The 20,845-nt window shown below is 40.6% G+C and overlaps 1 protein-coding gene across 2 annotated transcripts in view; it reads left to right on the forward strand.

Annotated features, from left to right (window-relative positions):
• The window catches only part of LOC124545411 (odorant receptor coreceptor), a 348,578-nt gene that overhangs the window by 309,609 nt on the left and 18,124 nt on the right, over positions 1–20,845 (forward strand). For both annotated transcript variants that reach the window (XM_047124328.1, XM_047124329.1), the window contains exon 6: positions 6,634–6,733. In XM_047124328.1, the coding sequence (XP_046980284.1) occupies positions 6,634–6,733 (100 nt within the window). The remainder of the gene's footprint in view (positions 1–6,633; positions 6,734–20,845) is intronic.

The raw sequence follows: 20,845 nt of genomic DNA on the forward strand, positions 1-20,845 counted from the left end.
TTTACTCACAACTTAAACTAACTTATGGTAAGAACAACACACACACACGCCCATACCCGAGGAAGGACTCGAACCTCCGACGGGAGGGGCCGCGCAATCCTTGGCATGACGCCTCTAACCGCGTGATCACTCCGCGCGGCCTCACCGAGAAGATCGACACCTCATCCGAATGTCACTGCAGGACAGACCTGCGTCCTCCTAAGCTCTGGCACAACAGTGGGACAGTGTAACACGTCATACGCTATCAGGGGCGACAGTCCATCGCTGAACGAATGTGCAGAAATATGCTAAACGGCAATGGTACAGAGAACGATGTCACTGCGAAACAGGAACGGCAACAGATAGTGTTTTCGGACGAACTGATGTTCTGTTTGTTTGAAAATGATGGCCGCATTTTGGATCGCCGCAGATAGGGGAAGCGGCATCACAGTGACTGCATTCGCACAAGACATGCAGCACCAACTCGAGGCCTTATGGCGTAGGGTGCTATTGGGTACAACCAAAATTCACAGTCTGTGCGCGTCTAGAGCACTGTGACCAGTATGACCTACGTGAATGACATCCTGCGACCCGTAGCAATACCTTCTCTGCACAGCACTCCAGATTCCACTTTTCAGCAATACAATGCACGACCACACGTGGCTGCACGAACATGTGCCTTCTTGGTGTCACAGGAAGTCAGCCTTTTGCTCTGACCAGCCAGATCACCAGTCTTGTCGACAATCGAAAATGTGTGGGATTTGGTGAAATGTCCGGTACAGCACTGTGATCCAATGCCGACCACCACAGATGAACTTTGGAAATAGACGAATGGAGCATGAATGGCTACACCACAGAAACGCCATTGGCACTTTATACGCGTCGATACTGTCGCACGTGGAAGAAATTATCAGGGCCCATTAAAGAGACTGTGAGGCAACAGGACACAATCTGGCCGAGGTGACTGAAATGCTAATCATTCCTGCAGAACATACTAATGAACATGTCCTGAGAATATGAACGTCCTATCTCTGGTCGTCCAAGGTGTTCTGTCCTTTTTTTTTAACATGAGTGTAAGAAGTATTAACGTTGCGGAACGACCACAAGTGGAATGAATACGTAAAAGAAATTGTAGGAAAAGCACATGCCAGGAAGACACTGACTGGAAAAAGAAATATAAATCAGCCACGGAGGATGTGGCTTACAAAATACTTGTTCAACCAATTGTTGAGTACTGCTTACTAACTAGGGTTTGACAATATCTAACCAAGAGTGGCGCTTTTTGTCACGGATGGTTTAGTCGGCCCGAGAGCGTTACTGAGACTGCAGTAGCAGGTTAACTTTTGTAATTTCGAGAGCGCGTGTTCCAAGAAGAGACAGCAACATACTACTTCTTCCTATACATGTCTCCCGAAATGACCTTGACGAGCAAATCATTCTTCACATGCATAATATATGTCGTGAATAGAACAGGTAGCGCAGAAAAAGTTTGTGATATCAGAAGTATGAACCGTCACACACCGAAAGGCGACTTGCAACTATACACGTAGATACAGATCACCTGAGAAACACTCATATCTTACAAGTAGCAGAATATAAGTAAATAGTGCTGTCAACGTCTGTCTGTCAAACTCGTATAGTCCACATTGTCCGAACATTCAGCTAATGAGAAAACACTTACACTTTGACTGACTGATGCCGTGCTTCATAACCCTGCACGCCGTGTATATTCTGTAGTATAATGCGGAAATTAGGTAGAAACATTCATACACAATAGCAGCCCCAATAGACCGTGGGAAAACCCATGGAATGACAGAAGCAGCAAAAGACGTCAAAACAGAAATCGTGTTTAGTTACTGCCATATGGGAACGACAACTGTGGTATTATTATAATGCTTGTAATTTGAAAGAGGAACAAACCATTAGTATGGGTTACATGTAGTGTATTTAAAGCACACTGTATTTAAATGAAATTTAAATAAACGTTTTTAAACAATTATCGTGGCAAGTTACGATTCCAAACTATAAACTGTGTTAGTTATTTTCGATATGAGGAAGTAATTCTTATGTACACTCAAGAAAAAAGTTTGTTTTTGAGACATAAAATTTCCACATGGCATGTATATAAGAATAAATGCTCATCAATTTCACGGTATGAATTTTTCACTTCCGTAATTGGTTGTGAATGATCTGTGATTAAGTGGTACATGAAATTAGTAACAACAATGAAAACGCTGACACTAACGTTCAGGCAATGGAAAAGTAGATATATTAATGTAACTATTTTTCGGTAGCTTGTTAATGAGGTGTTTCCTAACCATCTGGATGGTCACAGGCACTTAAATGTACCAGTGTACGAGGTGAGACAAAGAGTAACCATGGCTGCAACTGGTAAACAATAATAATGACACCAAAAAAATCAGTCATCAGTTGCACAAGAATTTATAATTTCACATTACAGATTTCGTACATTGAACATATTTGCTGATTCATCACTAACAAAAGTTGGTGCCATCACCGTTGAGAGATGTATGAGGTTTCTGGACCAAAGAGCACATTTTTTTTTAATTTCCTGCCTTAAAACCACGATATTAGTTTAATGCATCCCCCATATAAAAATTTAACCATATCAATGGAACATGATGACGATGAGGTCCCGTACTCCGAGAAGTGTAGGGGACTATGCGAGAAACCCACACTGCCATACTAGACAAGGTCCTAAAGGAGGTGTTTTACCATTGCCTTCCTCTGACCATAGTGGGGATGAATGATGATGATGAAGACGACACAACACCCAGTCATCTCAAGGAACGGAAAATCCCTGACCCCACCAGGAATTGAACCTGGGACCCCATGCTTGAGAAGGGAGAATGGTACCACAAGACCACGAGCTGCGGACAATGAAAGATATTTTCATTTATTTAAAAAATAAAAAATTTTCATTTATTTAAAAAAAATTAAAATCTAATAATTTTTTTCTTTATAAATGAGTTCTACAAAATTGTGTTTATCCATGCTAATGAAAAAAAATTTAATTTAAAAACTCAAAGGTATATCTCAACCATAAATGTTTTAAAAAATAAAAATATAATTTTTATGTAAATAAAAAATGGACGTAGAAAACTATTATAAAGACAAACAGGGATTGAGTTCTTGATTAATTAAATAGCAAAGAAATGAAGAAGAGAGAACTAAGATATAAAACTATAAAAGAACTTCGAACAATTTGTAAAACAAGATATTTAAAAATTATTGTAAAATTAATAATGAACACTTAATCGATCTTATTGTAAGTCCTGATGTCAGTATTAATAATAACTGTAATGAATTAAAGAATAAATCTGTAAAAGATATTCATAAAATATGTCAAACAAAAAAATTAAAAAGTTATTCTAAACTTAAAAACAACAATTAATCGCACTTATCGAAAGATCTGGGGATAATATTAATAATATTGATAATAAAACGGATGAAATGTAGATAAAGATCAAAAGGTTAAACAGAAAGCCTATGAAGATGATTTTTTAAGTTATAACTTTCTAGATGATGATTTCTTAAAACAATTAAATTAATGAACTGAGCAGCTTCGGTTTTTAAATCTAGAATAATAACTTAACGAAATTAATAATACAAATCATATTACTGAATGAAAAGAATTTTTTATTCAAAATAATCAGTAAATTAAAGAATATTTTAATGCAAAGAATATCAGCTGAAGTTAAAATGAAGTTTTATCATTATTTTAAAAGACAAAACGAAATAAGAATTTAATTTTAGAACAATTAGTGAAGTTTTATTATGAACAACTGATTTAGAAGATTATTATCAAAAATCAACAAATAAACTATTAATCGAAATTGGAGAAATCTGAAGGAGAAAATCTAATTGGTCTATATTTTTTACAAAACATTTAGAATAAAATATTAATAGACACAATCTAATTTCTGGTTCTTCTTATATCGATTTACCAAAAAGGAATTAAAGGAAAGTAGTTATAATTAATGTTAAAAATAATGATCAAAAATGTTTTCCTTATTTAGTAAAATCGGCTTTATATGGAGTAAATGATCATGTGGAAAGGGCTATAAGTATAAAATTATTGGGTTAGCATTAGATGAAATGTCTAAATATTAGTTTTCCTATTCAATTAACACATATTCCAAAATTTGAAAAGAAGTCAAATATTCCCATTAATGTTTATGCTTGTGATGGAAAATGCATTTTACATCCTCTTTTCCAGACAAAGCTTATTAAATTAGGAAAGAAAATGATTCACATTATTGCCATATAATATATTTATCTAGATTAATTAAGTCACAAACAATTAAACACAAGTCAAATTTTTATGCTTGTGATAGATGTTTAAGATAGTTCTATCGACAATAAAAATTAGTCATCTTGAAAACAATTGTAAACAACATAAAGAAGCAAAAATAAATATACCCATAAAAGATGAAAAAATTGAATTTGAAAATTATAAGCATTCAGAGTTCCTTTCATTATTTATGTTGATTCTGAATGTCTTTTAAAAGATGTTAACACTTGTCAACCAGATTCTGAGAATCTTATACCAATAAATACCAAAACATACAATGTTGTCATTCAGTTATTGTGTCAAACATTCTAACAGTGAATATAAACAACCCATATGTATACTGGTAAAGATTCTGTGGAAAAATTTGTTGAAATGGTAAAACAAAAATCTAGAATACCTTAAGAAATATATGTTAAAATTGTTCAAATGATAATGACTAAATAAGATAAAATTAATTTTAAAACTTCAGAAACTTCTTTTTCTACAATGAAGAATTTACTGAAGGATAAAAAGACATTATTGTTATTTAACAGGAAAATATTGAGGAAGTGCTGACAATGATTGTAATCTTAATTATAAAAATCTTTCCTTTATTCCAGTTTACATTTATTATTCAACAAATTACGATTTTCATTTGTTTATCAAAGAATTGGCAATAGATCATCAAAATATTGACACTCCCCCAAATAGTGAACAAACATATATTTCTTACAGTAAACCAGTTGAAAATGGATTAGCTTTAAATTTTTGGATACTTCTAAATTTATGGCTTCAATTATTGATAAAGTTTCTTCAAAACTTACAAAAGAACAATTTAAATAAATTTCAAAATATTTCAAATGTGAATGATTAGAATTAATAATTGAAAAGGCATTTATACTTATAAATATAAGATTCTGAAGAAAAATTAAAAGAAACAAAATTACCTAAAAAAGAATGTTTTTATTTGAGACTTAATAAATCCAGTGTTTCTGATGGGGATTACAATCATGCAAAATTAGTTTGGGAAATAAGTCAATTTTAAAAATTTAGGTGAATGTACAAGATCATATAATATATTTGAGATTTTAAAATTGGCAGATGATTTTCAAAATTTTAGAGATACTTGCACTAAATCTTATAAATTCTAAATTGCATACTAAATCGTCAAAATCATTAGGTAATTGGAGGGCGCTGACAAAATACTCCAACCGTTCTCAACTGTGGAGAGAATCGGCGACCTAGCTGGGTTTAGCAAGCACAGATGAGCAGTAGAAACTCTCGCTGCGTGTGGGTGGTCATTATCTTACTAAAATGTAAGCCCACGATGGCTTGCCATGAAGGGCAACAGAAATATGATATATGTAGTGCTGTGCTGTTAGGATACACAGCTGACAACCAAATGTGTCCTGCTGTGAAATGAAATGGCGCCCTACATCATCACTCATGGTTGTTAGGCCATATGCAAGGCGATAGTCAGGTGGCATCCCACTGCTGGCGGAGACGTCACCAGGCACGCCTTCGCTGGTCATTAGGGCTCATTTCGAAGCGGGGCTCATCACTTAAGACAGTTCTATTCCAGCCAATGACATTCTAGGCCGAAGAAGTGTCTGGAGACGCCCTGGACAACAATGAGATGCCACCCTGAGTGTCGCCTACCGTATGGCCCGACAATCGGGAGTTATGGTCTGCGATGCCATGTTGCCCCTCATGGCAAGCCTTACTGGGCTTACACTTCAGCAAGATAATGCCCACCTGCACATGGTGAGAGTTTCTATGTCTTTGTGATTGACAAAACCTACGTTGGCCATCAAGTTCGACAGATCTCTCCCCAATTGAGAACGTTTCGAGAATTAAGAGTAGGACCCTCCAAGCAGCTCGTTATTTTGGCGATCTAACGTGTCAACTGGACAGAATTTGACACGATATCCCGAAGGAGGACATCGAATAACTCTGTCAATCAATCACAAGCCGAGTAACTGCTTGCATAAGGACGAAAGGTGAATCAATGCGTTACTTGTTTGTGAAGCTTTTTTCTCGAAAAAAATCATCCCGTGTTTCAGAAACTGTAATCATATGTACGTCTATGCATGTACATTACACACACCAATTTCTGTCCCATTCGGATAATTCCTTCGTGGTGCGGAGCTTTGTGTGTGTGTGTGTGTGTGTGTGTGTGTGTGTGTGTGTGTGTGTGTGTGCGTGGAGGTTGCATTCTCGTATCCATTTTTTCAACTAAACAAAGGAGTTCCGAACCACAACCATATCAGCACAAATGTTGTAATACCTCTTCTTGAAGCTCCTAGAACTTCCACCCTGATGCTGCAATCTAGATAGTGACAGTGACGTTTCGGCTGCAGGTTCGTGGGCAACATCGGGGACGCATACGGCGCGGCGCTGCTGCTGCACATGTTAACCACCACCGTGACGCTCACGCTGCTCGCCTACCAGGCCACCAAGGTGAGTGCTCCTTCTATGATTTACAGTATTCTCTACTACTACGCAGTAACTTAAAAATATCGCATGTTAATGTATCAATGGACCATTAAGTACTGCAAGAAGAACATTGGCCATTAATGTGTTTCTTGTATTCTACAGCCGTTGGAGTCGGGTGAGCTGTACTATCCGATAGACCAAATTTACCAAGCATTCATCGAACGCCCAAAGTTGTTTTACTGTCCTAAAGACACAAAGCGCACTCCTAACTACATTTACTAATCGAATTCTATATGAAATTAAATTTGAGCAAAAGAAACAACCAGTTTTGAAGCAGTGTGTGGGTGCGCATTCCTCAAAATGTAATGGTTAGAATGCTTGTATGCAACTCGCGGTAAATATGTGCACAATTCACGCTCAAATAAGCAGCTAACACAAATTAATTCAGCTCTTACATAAACATAAGCATAACGTCAGCTCGAAACAGAACATGGAATTCATGGTGTTTTGGGTAGATTACAGAATGTAAAAGCATTGTGTAACACAACAGTCCCATTAAATTAGAAATAATACCATTGTATCCAGAACGGAAGTATCATGTACTTACTGTTTGCACACATAAGCAGTCTTAATGTAGTAATCAATAATAAGAGTGAATACGGATTTAATTACATTTATGACCACTTGCAATTCCCTGAGTGAAAAGTTTTGATGTAATAACTTATTTTGCTTTTCCACAGCAATTAAATAAAACCAAATTTACCTTAGCTTTATTGTTAGGCGACGAATTCCAGGAACAAGTTAACTCACATTATTTTCAGTGGGTCGTACTGAAGGATCGAATTGGTTGGTCACTGTTAGGCTACTGTTTGGAACGTGTAGATTGTTCTGTACTGCTTTCACTGACTACGACTGTTGGAAACCCTGACATGGAACAAAGGAACAGTATTGCCAGTTACACTATTTGACAACTCGAACACCATTACACTACTTCCAGCAGAACGGATACTCATTTATGGAAGGACGTTTGCAGCTCAAAAGAGGACGTGGAAAAATAAACGTCTGAATGAAACTGACACCAGTCAGTGCTGGATGATATCATTTACTGCCGTGATAGCTGCCAACGAAACTTCACAATTTTGCAGTTCAGATAAAGGTTTCAGCCCAACTTAAATATCTTGAACATTTAAGTAAGTGAACTGACTGTTTGTGAGTAATTTTAGATATGATATGTAATACAATGTGTCTCAAAAATATTCATCCGATTTCACAAGACTGAAACTTACGGTAAATTTTTCCTTAAACGGACTACTACGAAGTTTTTATTTTCAAAATAACCATTCGATTTTACAAAGGGTTTATGTATTACATGAATGCACGTACAATCATGAAGTACTTTTTACTACTACGTTTAGGACCAAAGTTTTCATTTATTTTTCACAAACGTTCAATTTTCTCTCCACCGTCGCACGACAAACATCGGGACGTTTGTCAAGCTACCCGTTGTTTTGCGGGCGTCTCTAGAGTTGTTCTATTCATTGTTGTTGCTCTGCATTGTCACAGTTTACTCAAACGTATTCGAAGGAGAGGCACATAGACAGAGTATTAGAGAATCTCTCCCAGAAAGTCAACCACAGATCGCGAGATTAGGCCAACTGGGAGGCCAATAGCGCAGTGCGAGATCCATCGTTGAGGCTGTTCATGGTTAAGAACTGCTCTTACAGACAGGAGCTAGCGCTGTGCAGCGCGGCCCTGTTAAAAAATGAATTTTCGTCATGTTCTCGCAATTGTGTAAATAGCCAAAACATCTTGATACGGGACGCTTGTAGCTCTCTCTTCCGAAAAAAAGAAGGGCCGTCGGCTCAAAGCTCATTAAATTTTTGAGAGTCTTTCTCGCGCTCGATTGCGATACGTGGCTCCAGTGTGCTCCATATTCTTACGTCGTGGCGGTTGACTTTGCTACTTAGATTGCATTGAGCCTCATCACTGAATACTAAACGTTTAAGGGAACTGTTATGTTTCACCTCCGTATTCGGAATGAATTTACTAAACTCTACACGTTGTTGTTGATCACCATCAAGAAGTGCTTCTGGCAGCTAAATCCGGTATGTTTCGGGAACATCGGTGCGAAACACACTAGACAGGTGCATCAAGAACGGCTAACTCCCGGCTGGACGACGAATACATTCGATACTATTCTCTTGAATGCTGTCGACGTCTTCAACGAGCACGCGGAGGTGACCTGCGCATTTCTCCTTACGTAAACAACTAGTGAGAGCATTGTAATATCGTTTATGCTGTAAGAGGTGTAGTGCCGTGCTGTCTATGAAAATCACATGTATCAGCTGTGAATTCCGCCTGTTGAAACGGAGAACACAAAAGTCTCTTGGTGCTGTGTTATCGGAATCTGGACATGGCGCTCCTTGGGTAGGCCCGCAGCTTGATTAGAAGTCGCTTGTGAGGAACGGTGTCAAAAGCTTTCCGGAAATCTAGAAATACGGAATCAACTTGAGATCCCCTGTCGATAGCGGCCATTACTTCGTGCGAATAAAGAGCTAGCTGCGTTGCATAAGAACGATGCTTTCTGAAACCATGCTGATTACGTATCAATAGATCGTTCCCTTCGAGGTGATTCATAATGTTTAAATACAAAAAATGGTTCAAATGGCTCTGAGCACTATGGGACTTAACATCTATGGTCATCAGTCCCCTAGAACTTAGAACTACTTAAACCTAACTAACCTAAGGACATCACATGTTTGAATACAGTATATGCTCCAAAATCCGACTGCAAACCGACGTCAATGATATAGGTCTGTAGTTCGATGGATTACTCCTACTACCCTTCTTAAACACTGGTGCGACCTGCGCAATTTTCCAATCTGTAGGTACAGATCTATCGGTGAACGAGCGGTTGTATATGGTTGCTAAGTAGGGAGCTATTGTATCAGCGTAATCTGAAAGGAACCTAATTGGTATACAATCTGGACCTGAAGACTTGCCCGTATCAAGCGATTTGAGTTGCATCGCAACCCCTAAGGTATCTACTTCAAAGAAACTCATGCTAGCTGCTGTTCGTGTTTCAAATTCAGGAATATTCCATTCGTCTTCCATGGTGAAGGAATTTCGGAAAACTGCGTTCAATAACTCCGCTTTAGCGGCACAGTCGTCGGTAACAGTACCATCGGCACTGCGCAGCGAGGGTATTGACTACGTCTTGCCGCTTGTGTACTTTACATTCGACCAGAATTTCTTCGGATTTTCTACCAAATTTCGAGACAATATTTCGTTGTGGAACCTATTAAAGGCATCTCGCATTGAAGTCCATGCCAAATTTCGCACGTATGTAAATTTTAGCCAATCTTCGGGATTTCGCGATCTTCTGAACTTCGCATGCTTTTTCCGTTGCCTCTGCAACAGCGTTCGGACCTGTTTTGTGTACCATGAGGGATCAGTTCCATCTCATACCAATTTATGAGGTATGATCTCTCAATTGCTGTTGCTACTATATCTTTGAATTTGAGCCACATCTCGTCTACATTTGCATAGCCAGTTCGGAAGGAATGGAGATTGTCTCTTAGGAAGGCTTCTAGTGACACTTTATCCGCTTTTTTAAATAAAATTATTTTGCGTTTGTTTCTGGTGGATTTGGAAGAAACGGTATTGAGCCTAGCTACAACGACCTTGTGATCACTAATCCCTGTATCAGTCAGGATGCTCTCTATTAGCTCTGGATTGTTTGTGGCTAAGAGGTCAAGTGTGTTTTCGCAACCATTTACAATTCACGTGGGTTTGTGGACTAACTGCTCGAAATAATTTTCGGAGAAAGCATTTAGGACAATCTCGGAAGATGTTTTCTGCCTACCACCGGTTTTGAACAAGTATTTTTGCCAACATATCCAGGGAAGGTTGAAGTCCCCACCAACTATAACCGTATGAGTGGGGTATTTATTTGTTACGAGACTCAAATTTTCTCTGAACTGTTCAGCAACTATATCATCGGAGTCTGGGGGTCGGTAGAAGGAGCCAATTATTAACTTAGTTCGGCTGTTAAGTATAACCTCCACCCATACCAATTCATACGGAGTATCTACTTCGACTTCACTACAAGATAAACCATTACTGACAGACACAAACACTCCACCACCAATTCTGCCTAATCTATCTTTCCTGAACACCGTCTGAGCCTTCGCAAAAATTTCTGCAGAACTTATTTCAGGCTTTAGCCAGCTTTTGTACCTATAACGATTTTTATCTTCTTTGCTTTCTATTAGCGCTTGAAGCTCAGGGACTTTCCCAGCACAACTACAACAATTTACAACTACAATTCCGACTGTTCCTTGATCCAAGCACGTCCTCTATTTGCTATGCACCATTTAAGATTGCAGCCCACCCCGTACTTTACCGATTCCTTCTAACCTAAAAAACCGCCCAGTCCACGCCACACAGCCTCCGCTACCCGTGTAGCCGCCAGCTGAGTCTAGTGAACTCCAAACCTATTCAGCGGAACCCGAAACCCCACCACCCTACGGCGCAAGTCAAGGAATCTGCAGCCAACACGGTCACAAAACCGTCTGAGTCTCTGATTCAGACTCTCCACCCGGCTCTGCACTAAAGGTCCGCAGTCGGTTCTGTCAATGATGCTGCAGATGGTGAGCCACTCCTAGCTCACTCATTTGTTACATAGTTTAATTCTTAATTTCTTTGCGTGTTTTTGGTACTTGCATTGTTTAATTCATAAATTTCGGGCGTATTATAGCATTTGAGAGTTGTAGCATCGCGTTTTAGTACCTGAATAGTGTAAATTCGCCTAGTTTTGTCTTCTGTTTTTGTTTTGAACGGCCAGTGTCGGTTGGTCACAGTCAGTGTGCTCCCTGCCGCCGTTGGATAAGCAGCTGCAGCAGCAAGTCGTATACTCCTAGCTCACTCATTTGTTACATAGTTTAATTCTTAATTTCTTTGCGTGTTTTTGGTACTTGCATTGTTTAATTCATAAATTTCGGGCGTATTATAGTATTTGAGAGTTGTAGCATCACGTTTTAGTACCTGAATAGTGTAAATTCGCGTAGTCTCCTTCCGCCGCCGAGCAGTGTCAGCAGTGCGCAAGTAGCAGCATTACTGCATTTACTAGGCAATCTTGTATTTTAATAACCGTTTAAATTTTGTCGATTTGTTTGCGCTCTCTGTAGATTAGTTCAGACGTTCTTTGCAAAACAGTTTTTAGCATGGATAGGGACTGCAACTGCTGTGTTCGGATGCAGGCTGAGTTGGCATCCCTTCGCTCCCAGCTTCAGGCAGTGTTGGCTTCGGTCACACAGCTTGAGGCTGTTGCCAATGGGCATCACTGTGGGGGTCCGGATGGGGGTTTGTCGGGGACGGCCAGCTCGTCCCACGCATCCCCCGATCGGACTACGACTGTGGTTGCCCGGGATACTGCCCGCATTGAGGCTGATCCCTCACCTGTGGTAGAGTGGAGGTCGTCTCAAGGTGTGGCAGGGGGCGAAAGACATTCCGGAGGGCTGAACGGAAGGCCTCTCCAGTTTGTCTGACGAACCGGTTTCAGGCTCTGACTCAGGCTGATACTGATCTTCGGCCTGACATGGCTGCTTGTCCTGTTCCAGAGGTTGCCCCTCAGTCCGCAAGATCCGGGCGGTCGCAGAGGGTGGGCTTACTGGTAGTTGGGAGCTCCAACGTCAGGCGCGTAATGGGGCCCCTTTGGGAAATGGCAGCAAGAGAGGGGAAGAAAACCAATGTGCACTCCGTGTGCATACCGGGGGGAGTCATTCCAGATGTGGAAAGGGTCCTTCCGGATGCCATGAAGGGTACAGGGTGCACCCATCTGCAGGTGGCCGCTCATGTCGGCACCAATGATGTGTGTCGCTATGGATCGGAGGAAATCCTCTCTGGCTTCCGGCGGCTATCTGATTTGGTGAAGACTGCCAGTCTCGCTAGCAGGATGAAAGCAGAGCTCACCATCTGCAGCATCGTCGACAGGACTGACTACAGACCTTTGGTACAGAGCCGAGTGGAGGGTCTGAATCAGAGGCTGAGACGGTTCTGCGACCGTGTGGGCTGCAGATTCCTCGACTTGCGCCATAGGGTGGTGGGGTTTCGGGTTCCGCTGGATAGGTCAGGAGTCCACTACACGCAACAAGTGGCTACACGGGTAGCAGGGGTTGTGTGGCGTGGGCTGGGCGGTTTTTTAGGTTAGATGGCCTTGGGCAAGTACAGAAAGGGCAACAGCCTCAACGGGTGCGGGGCAAAGTCAGGGCATGCGGGGACCAAGCAGCAATCGGTACTGTAATTGTCAACTGTCGAAGCTGCGTTGGTAAAGTACCAGAACTTCAAGCACTGATAGAAAGCACCGAAGCTGAAATCGTTATAGGTACAGAAAGCTGGCTTAAGCCAGAGATAAATTCTGCCGAAATTTTTACAAAGGTACAGACGGTGTTTAGAAAGGATAGATTGCATGCAACCGGTGGTGGAGTATTCGTTGCTGTTAGTAGTAGTTTATCCTGTAGTGAAGTGGAAGTGGATAGTTCCTGTGAATTATTATGGGTGGAGGTTACACTCAACAACCGAGCTAGGTTAATAATTGGCTCCTTTTACCGACCTCCCGACTCAGCAGCATTAGTGGCAGAACAACTGAGAGAAAATTTGGAATATATTTCACATAAATTTTCTCAGCATGTTATAGTCTTAGGTGGAAATTTCAATTTACCAGATATAGACTGGGACACTCAGATGTTTAGGACGGGTGGTAGGGACAGAGCATCGAGTGACATTATACTGAGTGCACTATCCGAAAATTACCTCGAGCAATTAAACAGAGTACCGACTCGTGGAGATAACATCTTGGACCTACTGATAACAAACAGACCCGAACTTTTCGACTCTTTAAGTGCAGAACAGGAAATCAGTGATCATAAGGCCGTTGCAGCATCCCTGAATATGGAAGTTAATAGGAATATAAAAAAAGGGAGGAAGGTTTATCTGTTTAGCAAGAGTAATAGAAGGCAGATTTCAGACTACCTAACAGATCAAAACGAAAATTTCTGTTCCGACACTGACAATGTTGAGTGTTTATGGAAAAAGTTCAAGGCAATCGTAAAATGCGTTTTAGACAGGTACGTGCCGAGTAAAACTGTGAGAGACGGGAAAAACCCACCGTGGTACAACAACAAAGTTAGGAAACTACTGCGAAAGCAAAGAGAGCTTCACTCCAAGTTTAAACGCAGCCAAAACCTCTCAGACAAACAGAAGCTAAACGATGTCAAAGTTAGCGTAAGGAGAGCTATGCGTGAAGCGTTCAGTGAATTCGAAAGTAAAATTCTATGTACCGACTTGACAGAAAATCCTTGGAAGTTCTGGTCTTACGTTAAATCAGTAAGTGGCTCGAAACAGCATATCTAGACACTCCCGGATGATGATGGCATTGAAACAGAGGATGACACGCGTAAAGCTGAAATACTAAACACCTTTTTCCAAAGCTGTTTCACAGAGGAAGACCGCACTGCAGTTCCTTCTCTAAATCCTCGTACAAACGAAAAAATGGCTGACATAGAAATAAGTGTCCAAGGAATAGAAAAGCAACTGGAATCACTCAATAGAGGAAAGTCCACTGGACCTGACGGGATACCCATTCGATTCTACACAGAGTACGCGAAAGAACTTGCCCCCCTTCTAACAGCCGTGTACCGCAAGTCTCTAGAGGAACGGAGGGTTCCAAATGATTGGAAAAGAGCACAGGTAGTCCCAGTCTTCAAGAAGGGTCGTCGAGCAGATGTGCAAAACTATAGACCTATATCTCTGACGTCGATCTGTTGTAGAATTTTAGAACATGTTTTTTGCTCGAGTATCATGTCTTTTTGGAAACCCAGAATCTACTATGTAGGAATCAACATGGATTCCGGAAACAGCGATCGTGTGAGACCCAACTCGCTTTATTTGTTCATGAGACCCAGAAAATATTAGATACAGGATCCCAGGTAGATGCTATTTTTCTTGACTTCCGGAAGGCGTTCGATACAGTTCCGCACTGTCGCCTGATAAACAAAGTAAGAGCCTACGGAATATCAGACCAGCTGTGTGGCTGGATTGAAGAGTTTTTAGCAAACAGAACACAGCATGTTGTTATCAATGGAGAGACGTCTACAGACGTTAAAGTAACCTCTGGCGTGCCACAGGGGAGTGTTATGGGACCATTGCTTTTCACAATATATATAAATGACCTAGTAGATAGTGTCGGAAGTTCCATGCGGCTTTTCGCGGATGATGCTGTAGTATACAGAGAAGTTGCAGCATTAGAAAATTGTAGCGAAATGCAGGAAGATCTGCAGCGGATAGGCACTTGGTGCGGGGAGTGGCAACTCTCCCTTAACATAGACAAATGTAATGTGTTGCGAATACATAGAAAGAAGGATCCTTTATTGTATGATTATATGATAGCGGAACAAACACTGGTAGCAGTTACTTCTGTAAAATATCTGGGAGTATGCGTGCGGAACGATTTGAAGTGGAATGATCATATAAAATTAATTGTTGGTAAGGCGGGTACCAGGTTGAGATTCATTGGGAGAGTGCTTAGAAAATGTAGTCCATCAACAAAGGAGGTGGCTTACAAAACACTCGTTCGACCTATACTTGAGTATTGCTCATCAGTGTGGGATCCGTACCAGATCGGTTTGACGGAGGAGATAGAGAAGATCCAAAGAAGAGCGGCGCGTTTCGTCACAGGGTTATTTGGTAACCGTGATAGCGTTACGGAGATGTTTAATGAACTCAAGTGGCAGACTCTGCAAGAGAGGCGCTCTGCATCGCGGTGTAGATTGCTCGCCAGGTTTCGAGAGGGTGCGTTTCTGGATGAGGTATCGAATATATTGCTTCCCCCTACTTATACCTCCCGAGGAGATCACGAATGTAAAATTAGAGAGATTAGAGCGCGCACGGAGGCTTTCAGACAGTCGTTCTTCCCGCGAACCATACGCGACGTGAACAGAAAAGGGAGGTAATGACAGTGGCACGTAAAGTGCCCTCCGCCACACACCGTTGGGTGGCTTGCGGAGTATAAATGTAGATGTAGATGTAGAGCTTTGCCTTCAACTCGTAAGCAAGACCGGCAGCGTTCACCAAATCAGATAGCCGCTGGAATCCAGAGAGAATTTCCTCAGATCCAAAGCGACACACATCCTTATTGCCGACATGTGCCACCACCTGCAGCTGGCTACTTCATTTCCTTATTTTTAACATTTTAAAATTGTACGTCGACTAGATGACATTCAATCATAAATGTTCTTATCTCTGTTTAGTGAACGTATTTTTAGTCATGTTTTGAACATTTTCCCGGTACACTTTATTAACTAATGTTTCGCTGCAAGGGATATCGTATTTTAGAGAGTAAATTAATATGGAGTACGTCGTTCTTCTTTTCAAACATTCGCATACCCATTTCTTCTTTCCTTATTGTCTTTTGGACATGCAGTTGTAGTAATTAAAGTAGACACAAATGCAGTGATCAAAAAGAAATGATTAGCGTACATTCGCATTCTCTTTACATCGTTCCTTTCTTGTTGCTCTCATGGCGATGGACTGTTTCTATCGCAATCAGTAAGCGATAAAGGAAGCTACCATACAGACAGAGGGATCTATATTTATACTTGGCAAAACTAATTACGTACTGACAAAATCGTCGGCATTGCTTTCGTTTCCCAAAAGCTATAAATATTTCGATTTCGGAAAAGAAGCTCTGTGTTTGTCCAAGATGTCGGAAAGAAGGTCCCTTACGTACTGGTTGTATCGAGTAAAATGTGGAGACGGCGGTTTGAAAGCGGACAGAAGAAGTACGAAAAAGGGCGTCCGTTACCTGAGGGATCGCTACTCGAGCTACCTGGCGTAGGCGAAAGTGTGGCAAATGTCCGGCGTGGCAATTGTCCGGCATTCTGTTTCCCGTCTCTGACTATCAACCAGGTCTTGACAGTCGTACAGTAATTAAGGGTCAGGAAATGAGTGCGCATACACTGTGCCACGCTCAAACTTCCAGATGCATATTTCGCGAAGAATGTCTAATGAGAATGTGCGGAATGTAAGTAGGCTTCGACGTGACGATTTCGTGAAATTCCGAGTGCCCGTGGACATAACAGGTTTGTAAAATGGACCAACAGGCTGAGTCGTGAACGGAGACGTAGCTGTCTAATCACACGAATAGCATACGAGCAATCTGCTGTGCCCGCGACAATTGTGCACACGAGGAAAATGTCATTTCATTCCAAAAGTGTCACATGTTTAGTAGTGCATATTGATGGCAACAAAGGGGTGGAGTAGGACCTACGAATACTTCATGTAAGTTCCAGAAGTGCAGTATGGTATTTATTCTCGGTGTATTGGTTTTGAATTCTGAAATACAAGGGGTAAGATTCGCCACTTCAAGAAGTATAAAATGTTTGAATTCAGTCACACAACTAGCAGTTCTTCATCGTAGGCTACTGATACTGACATGACTTAAAATGACAGCTTATTACTCATTTTCTGGAGCTGAATTTTTTTTATAATTTACTTAGGGTTTTTTATATTGTCGCTTAAAGTATGACTTGCATTAGGTCTATATCATACAGGGTGCAACAGATATAAAAGCATATATTTCTGTTTGTGACTGAGGACGGTGTGGCGAACAAAATCACATCAATATTTACTGCGCTTGTCCAGACTAATAATTATAGCTAATAGGAGTAGTATGTTTTTAGTCTGGTCAGAAGCTCGAACTACATGTTACAAGAGCAAGCTATTACTGCTTATTTTCCCCCGGTTAGGTGTTGAAGTATGGAAGCGTGGACCGAAAACGGGTAGTCTATATTGACAGGCGTAGTCCTGTTAGTTATACATAGGGCGCAGAAAACATCAGGTCATAAAGTGTGTGGCTTGGTTATGGGAAGACTGATGAAGACAGATGAAAAAAACAACGAACACACTGATGAGTGTACATATTAAGGTACCACATATAAAAATAACTGCATCTTGACGTTCTTTAACTGTGAGATGATTTGGACACCAACATATTTCATGAACGTAATTTCTTTTGTGAAACGAACCACTTTGTCAAAAACAACATTTGTCTCAGAGTGAAGATGTAATACCATTTATTTTGCACATGAAATACCAAAAACAATGAAAACTGGAACAATGACTCAACTGAAATAAAATCAAGTGGCCTTCCATTACAGATGCGAATCAACTTTTCTTTTTTCTTTTAATAGTTTCGATGATGAAATTCTTGTGCTAGTTGCGAATGAATATACCTGAAGGCTTAAACAACATGTCGTAATTTTGTAGAGGGAAGGCAATTTGACACGGAAGGTTGTCTGGGAACGACGTACAGAGAAGACTGAACATTAGCAATCCTTATCTATTTACAAAAACAATACTAGAAAAATTAAGAAAGCACACAGCGCTTATTGTTTCGTAATACCACTGCAGAGACATCTTTCATTTGCGTAAATAGTACGTATAGGACTTTATTGAATAAGTCAAAAAATTTTCCCGCGAAAGGCAAAGGTCCCGAGTTCGAGCCTCGGTTCGGCACACAGTTTTAATCTGCCAGGAAGTTTCATATCAGCGCACACTCCGCTGCGGAGTGAAAATCTCATTCTGGAATTTCGATGTTACTGCTGCTGATATTTTGCCTCATGCTTCTGGAAGTGGCTTCATCGTATCGCTTTTATTTGCAAGATGATTGTTGTTAGTGTGGTATTGTAAGATGTTCCATAAGTTTTCAACATAATTTGGAGACTAGGGTGTCTTCAAGCTGTTGCAGTGTAGTACAATACTAGAATACGCAATACGATGTGTGGCATACCTAGTTTTTTCATACTGGCGCGCGTTTGTCTTCGATATATCAGCACTTTGTGTCGGCCATTATTACCACAGTGCAATGCAGGTTTCAAGTCCCAGTCCAATTTATTAAGCACCCGAAAACAAGCACTAATTTACCTCCGTACTTCACAGCTGGAATTACAGCTACGTACGTGTTCTGGCTGCTGTTTTAAAACCGCAGCGAAGTAAATAATTTCCTTAATATAGAAAAATTTGGCCTACATTGTTTGCATCTCTAATCACTTCAAAGCTTGTTTTGAACATCACAGTTCTTTACCAGACATGGTCCTGTTTGAGCCGTTACGTTCCTCCGCCCTATGAATTGATTTAACCAGTCAATTACAGGGGTATCTACAGCCTAACTTGGACTGAAAGTCTGCTTTTCTTCACATTAGCAAACATTGCCAATGGTGCAAGAAGGAACAAGTGACAGATGAAAGTTGTGGGCTGACCAGGGATTGAACATAAGATATTTGGATCTCCAGTCTATAAATTTATTGTACAGCTATTTTCCTCCGTCGAGCCAATTTTTCATTAGATGCTCAGTAGGTATATTCTACATCTACATCTACATTTATACTCCGCAAGTGGCGGAGGGCACTTTAAGTGCCACTGTCGTCACCTCCCTTTTCTGTTCCAGTCGCGTATGGCTCGCGGGAAGAACGACTGTCTGAAAGCCTCCAAGCGCTCTCGAATCTGTCTAATTTTACATTCGTGATCTCCTCGGGAGGTATAAGTAGGGGGAAGCAATATATTCGATACCTCATCCAGAAACGCACCCTCTCGAAACCTGGCGAGCAAGCTACACCGCGATGCAGAGCTGCTCTCTTACAGAGTCTGCCACTTGAGTTTGCTAAACATCTCCGTAACGCTATCACGGTTACCAAATAACCCTGTGACGAAACGCGCCGCTCTTCTTTGGATCTTCTCTATCTCTTCCGTCAACCCGATCTGGTACGGATCCCACACTGATGAGCAATACTCAAGTATATTTATTTTATTATTTATTTTAACTGGTCTCTCTGGTAGCAGAACCATAAGTGTACTATTAATCCTTGCAATTGTTTTTACTAGTCATCGTTTGGCGACAGGAAGGGCATCGAGTCTCTCTCTACCACTGACATTGCCAAAAGCAGAATAATACGTAGACTCCACAAAGACAGGAGAACAGAAGAGGAAAAAGAAGTTCAGCTTCGATCGCTTGACGATTAGTGCAAAAGATGCAATATTTCTGCTGTGTCATTCCAAAAATTACCTATAACCGGACATTGACAGGATGATAAAAAGTTGTTTCAGCTTTATTTCACTTACGTTTTCCCCATATATTCAACTGTCATCCAAAAGGACATCGCAAGAGATGCAACATAAATTAATAAATTAGGTCTTATATTAACCAAACTTAAAACAGGTGTAAGTCGTAAAATCAAGTGTATACAATACTGACGCCTTTGGAACCAATCTGACATCGTTCAGACACAGGATGTCAAATAAATATTACTTATGAATAAAGCATGTGCATAGTAAATATAAACTGATGTTAAAATGTGGCATGGCACCGATAACTCTGCCTAAATCGAAATTAATCTACTTCATATCTTAAGTGTTGCACTAGAATTTACGTTGCTCAATGTACTAGAGAAACGGTCTGCAAATGCGATAAATGTTTCCTCCAAAAGTACTTAATTATCAAGTGTTCGAGAAAATTATCTTAACTTCTCGAATGAGAAGTACTGGCAGAAGTACACCTTTGAGGACCGGGCGTGAGTCGTGCTTGGGTAGCTCAGTTGGTAGAGCACTTGCCCGCGAAAGGCAAAGGTCCGGCACACAGTTTTAATCTGCCAGGAAGTTTCATCTTAACTTCTATTTTGACAAAAAATTTACATGCACAAGATGACAGATTTTGGAAATGGTGTTGTCTTGTCTTCACCAAGTAAGCATAAAGGCTGGTAGGAAGCGAGCCCCGTATTACTGATTAGTATTCTCGCTGTATTTAGGTAGCGTGTTTGTACGCTTGGAACTAGTAGGCGTGTCACAGGGCGATTAATTGTATAACAAATATAATGTGGAAAACGCAATGAGAATTCATTAATAATCGTTTATTAAAAATAGGTACAGATCCTTGTGTGTTGAACAGACGTGATAGTGTATTAACGGTTCTGAACTCTGGTCTAACCTGAACGTGAATGTTCGCCAGCTGATCTAATAGTTGTTGAGTCTGGACTGGTGTAAGACAGTTTGTATTTCAGGCTTGAATAACGATGAATACTATGA

The sequence above is a fragment of the Schistocerca americana genome, chromosome 8 (genome assembly GCF_021461395.2).
Source record: "Schistocerca americana isolate TAMUIC-IGC-003095 chromosome 8, iqSchAmer2.1, whole genome shotgun sequence".
NCBI lineage: Eukaryota > Metazoa > Arthropoda > Insecta > Orthoptera > Acrididae > Schistocerca > Schistocerca americana.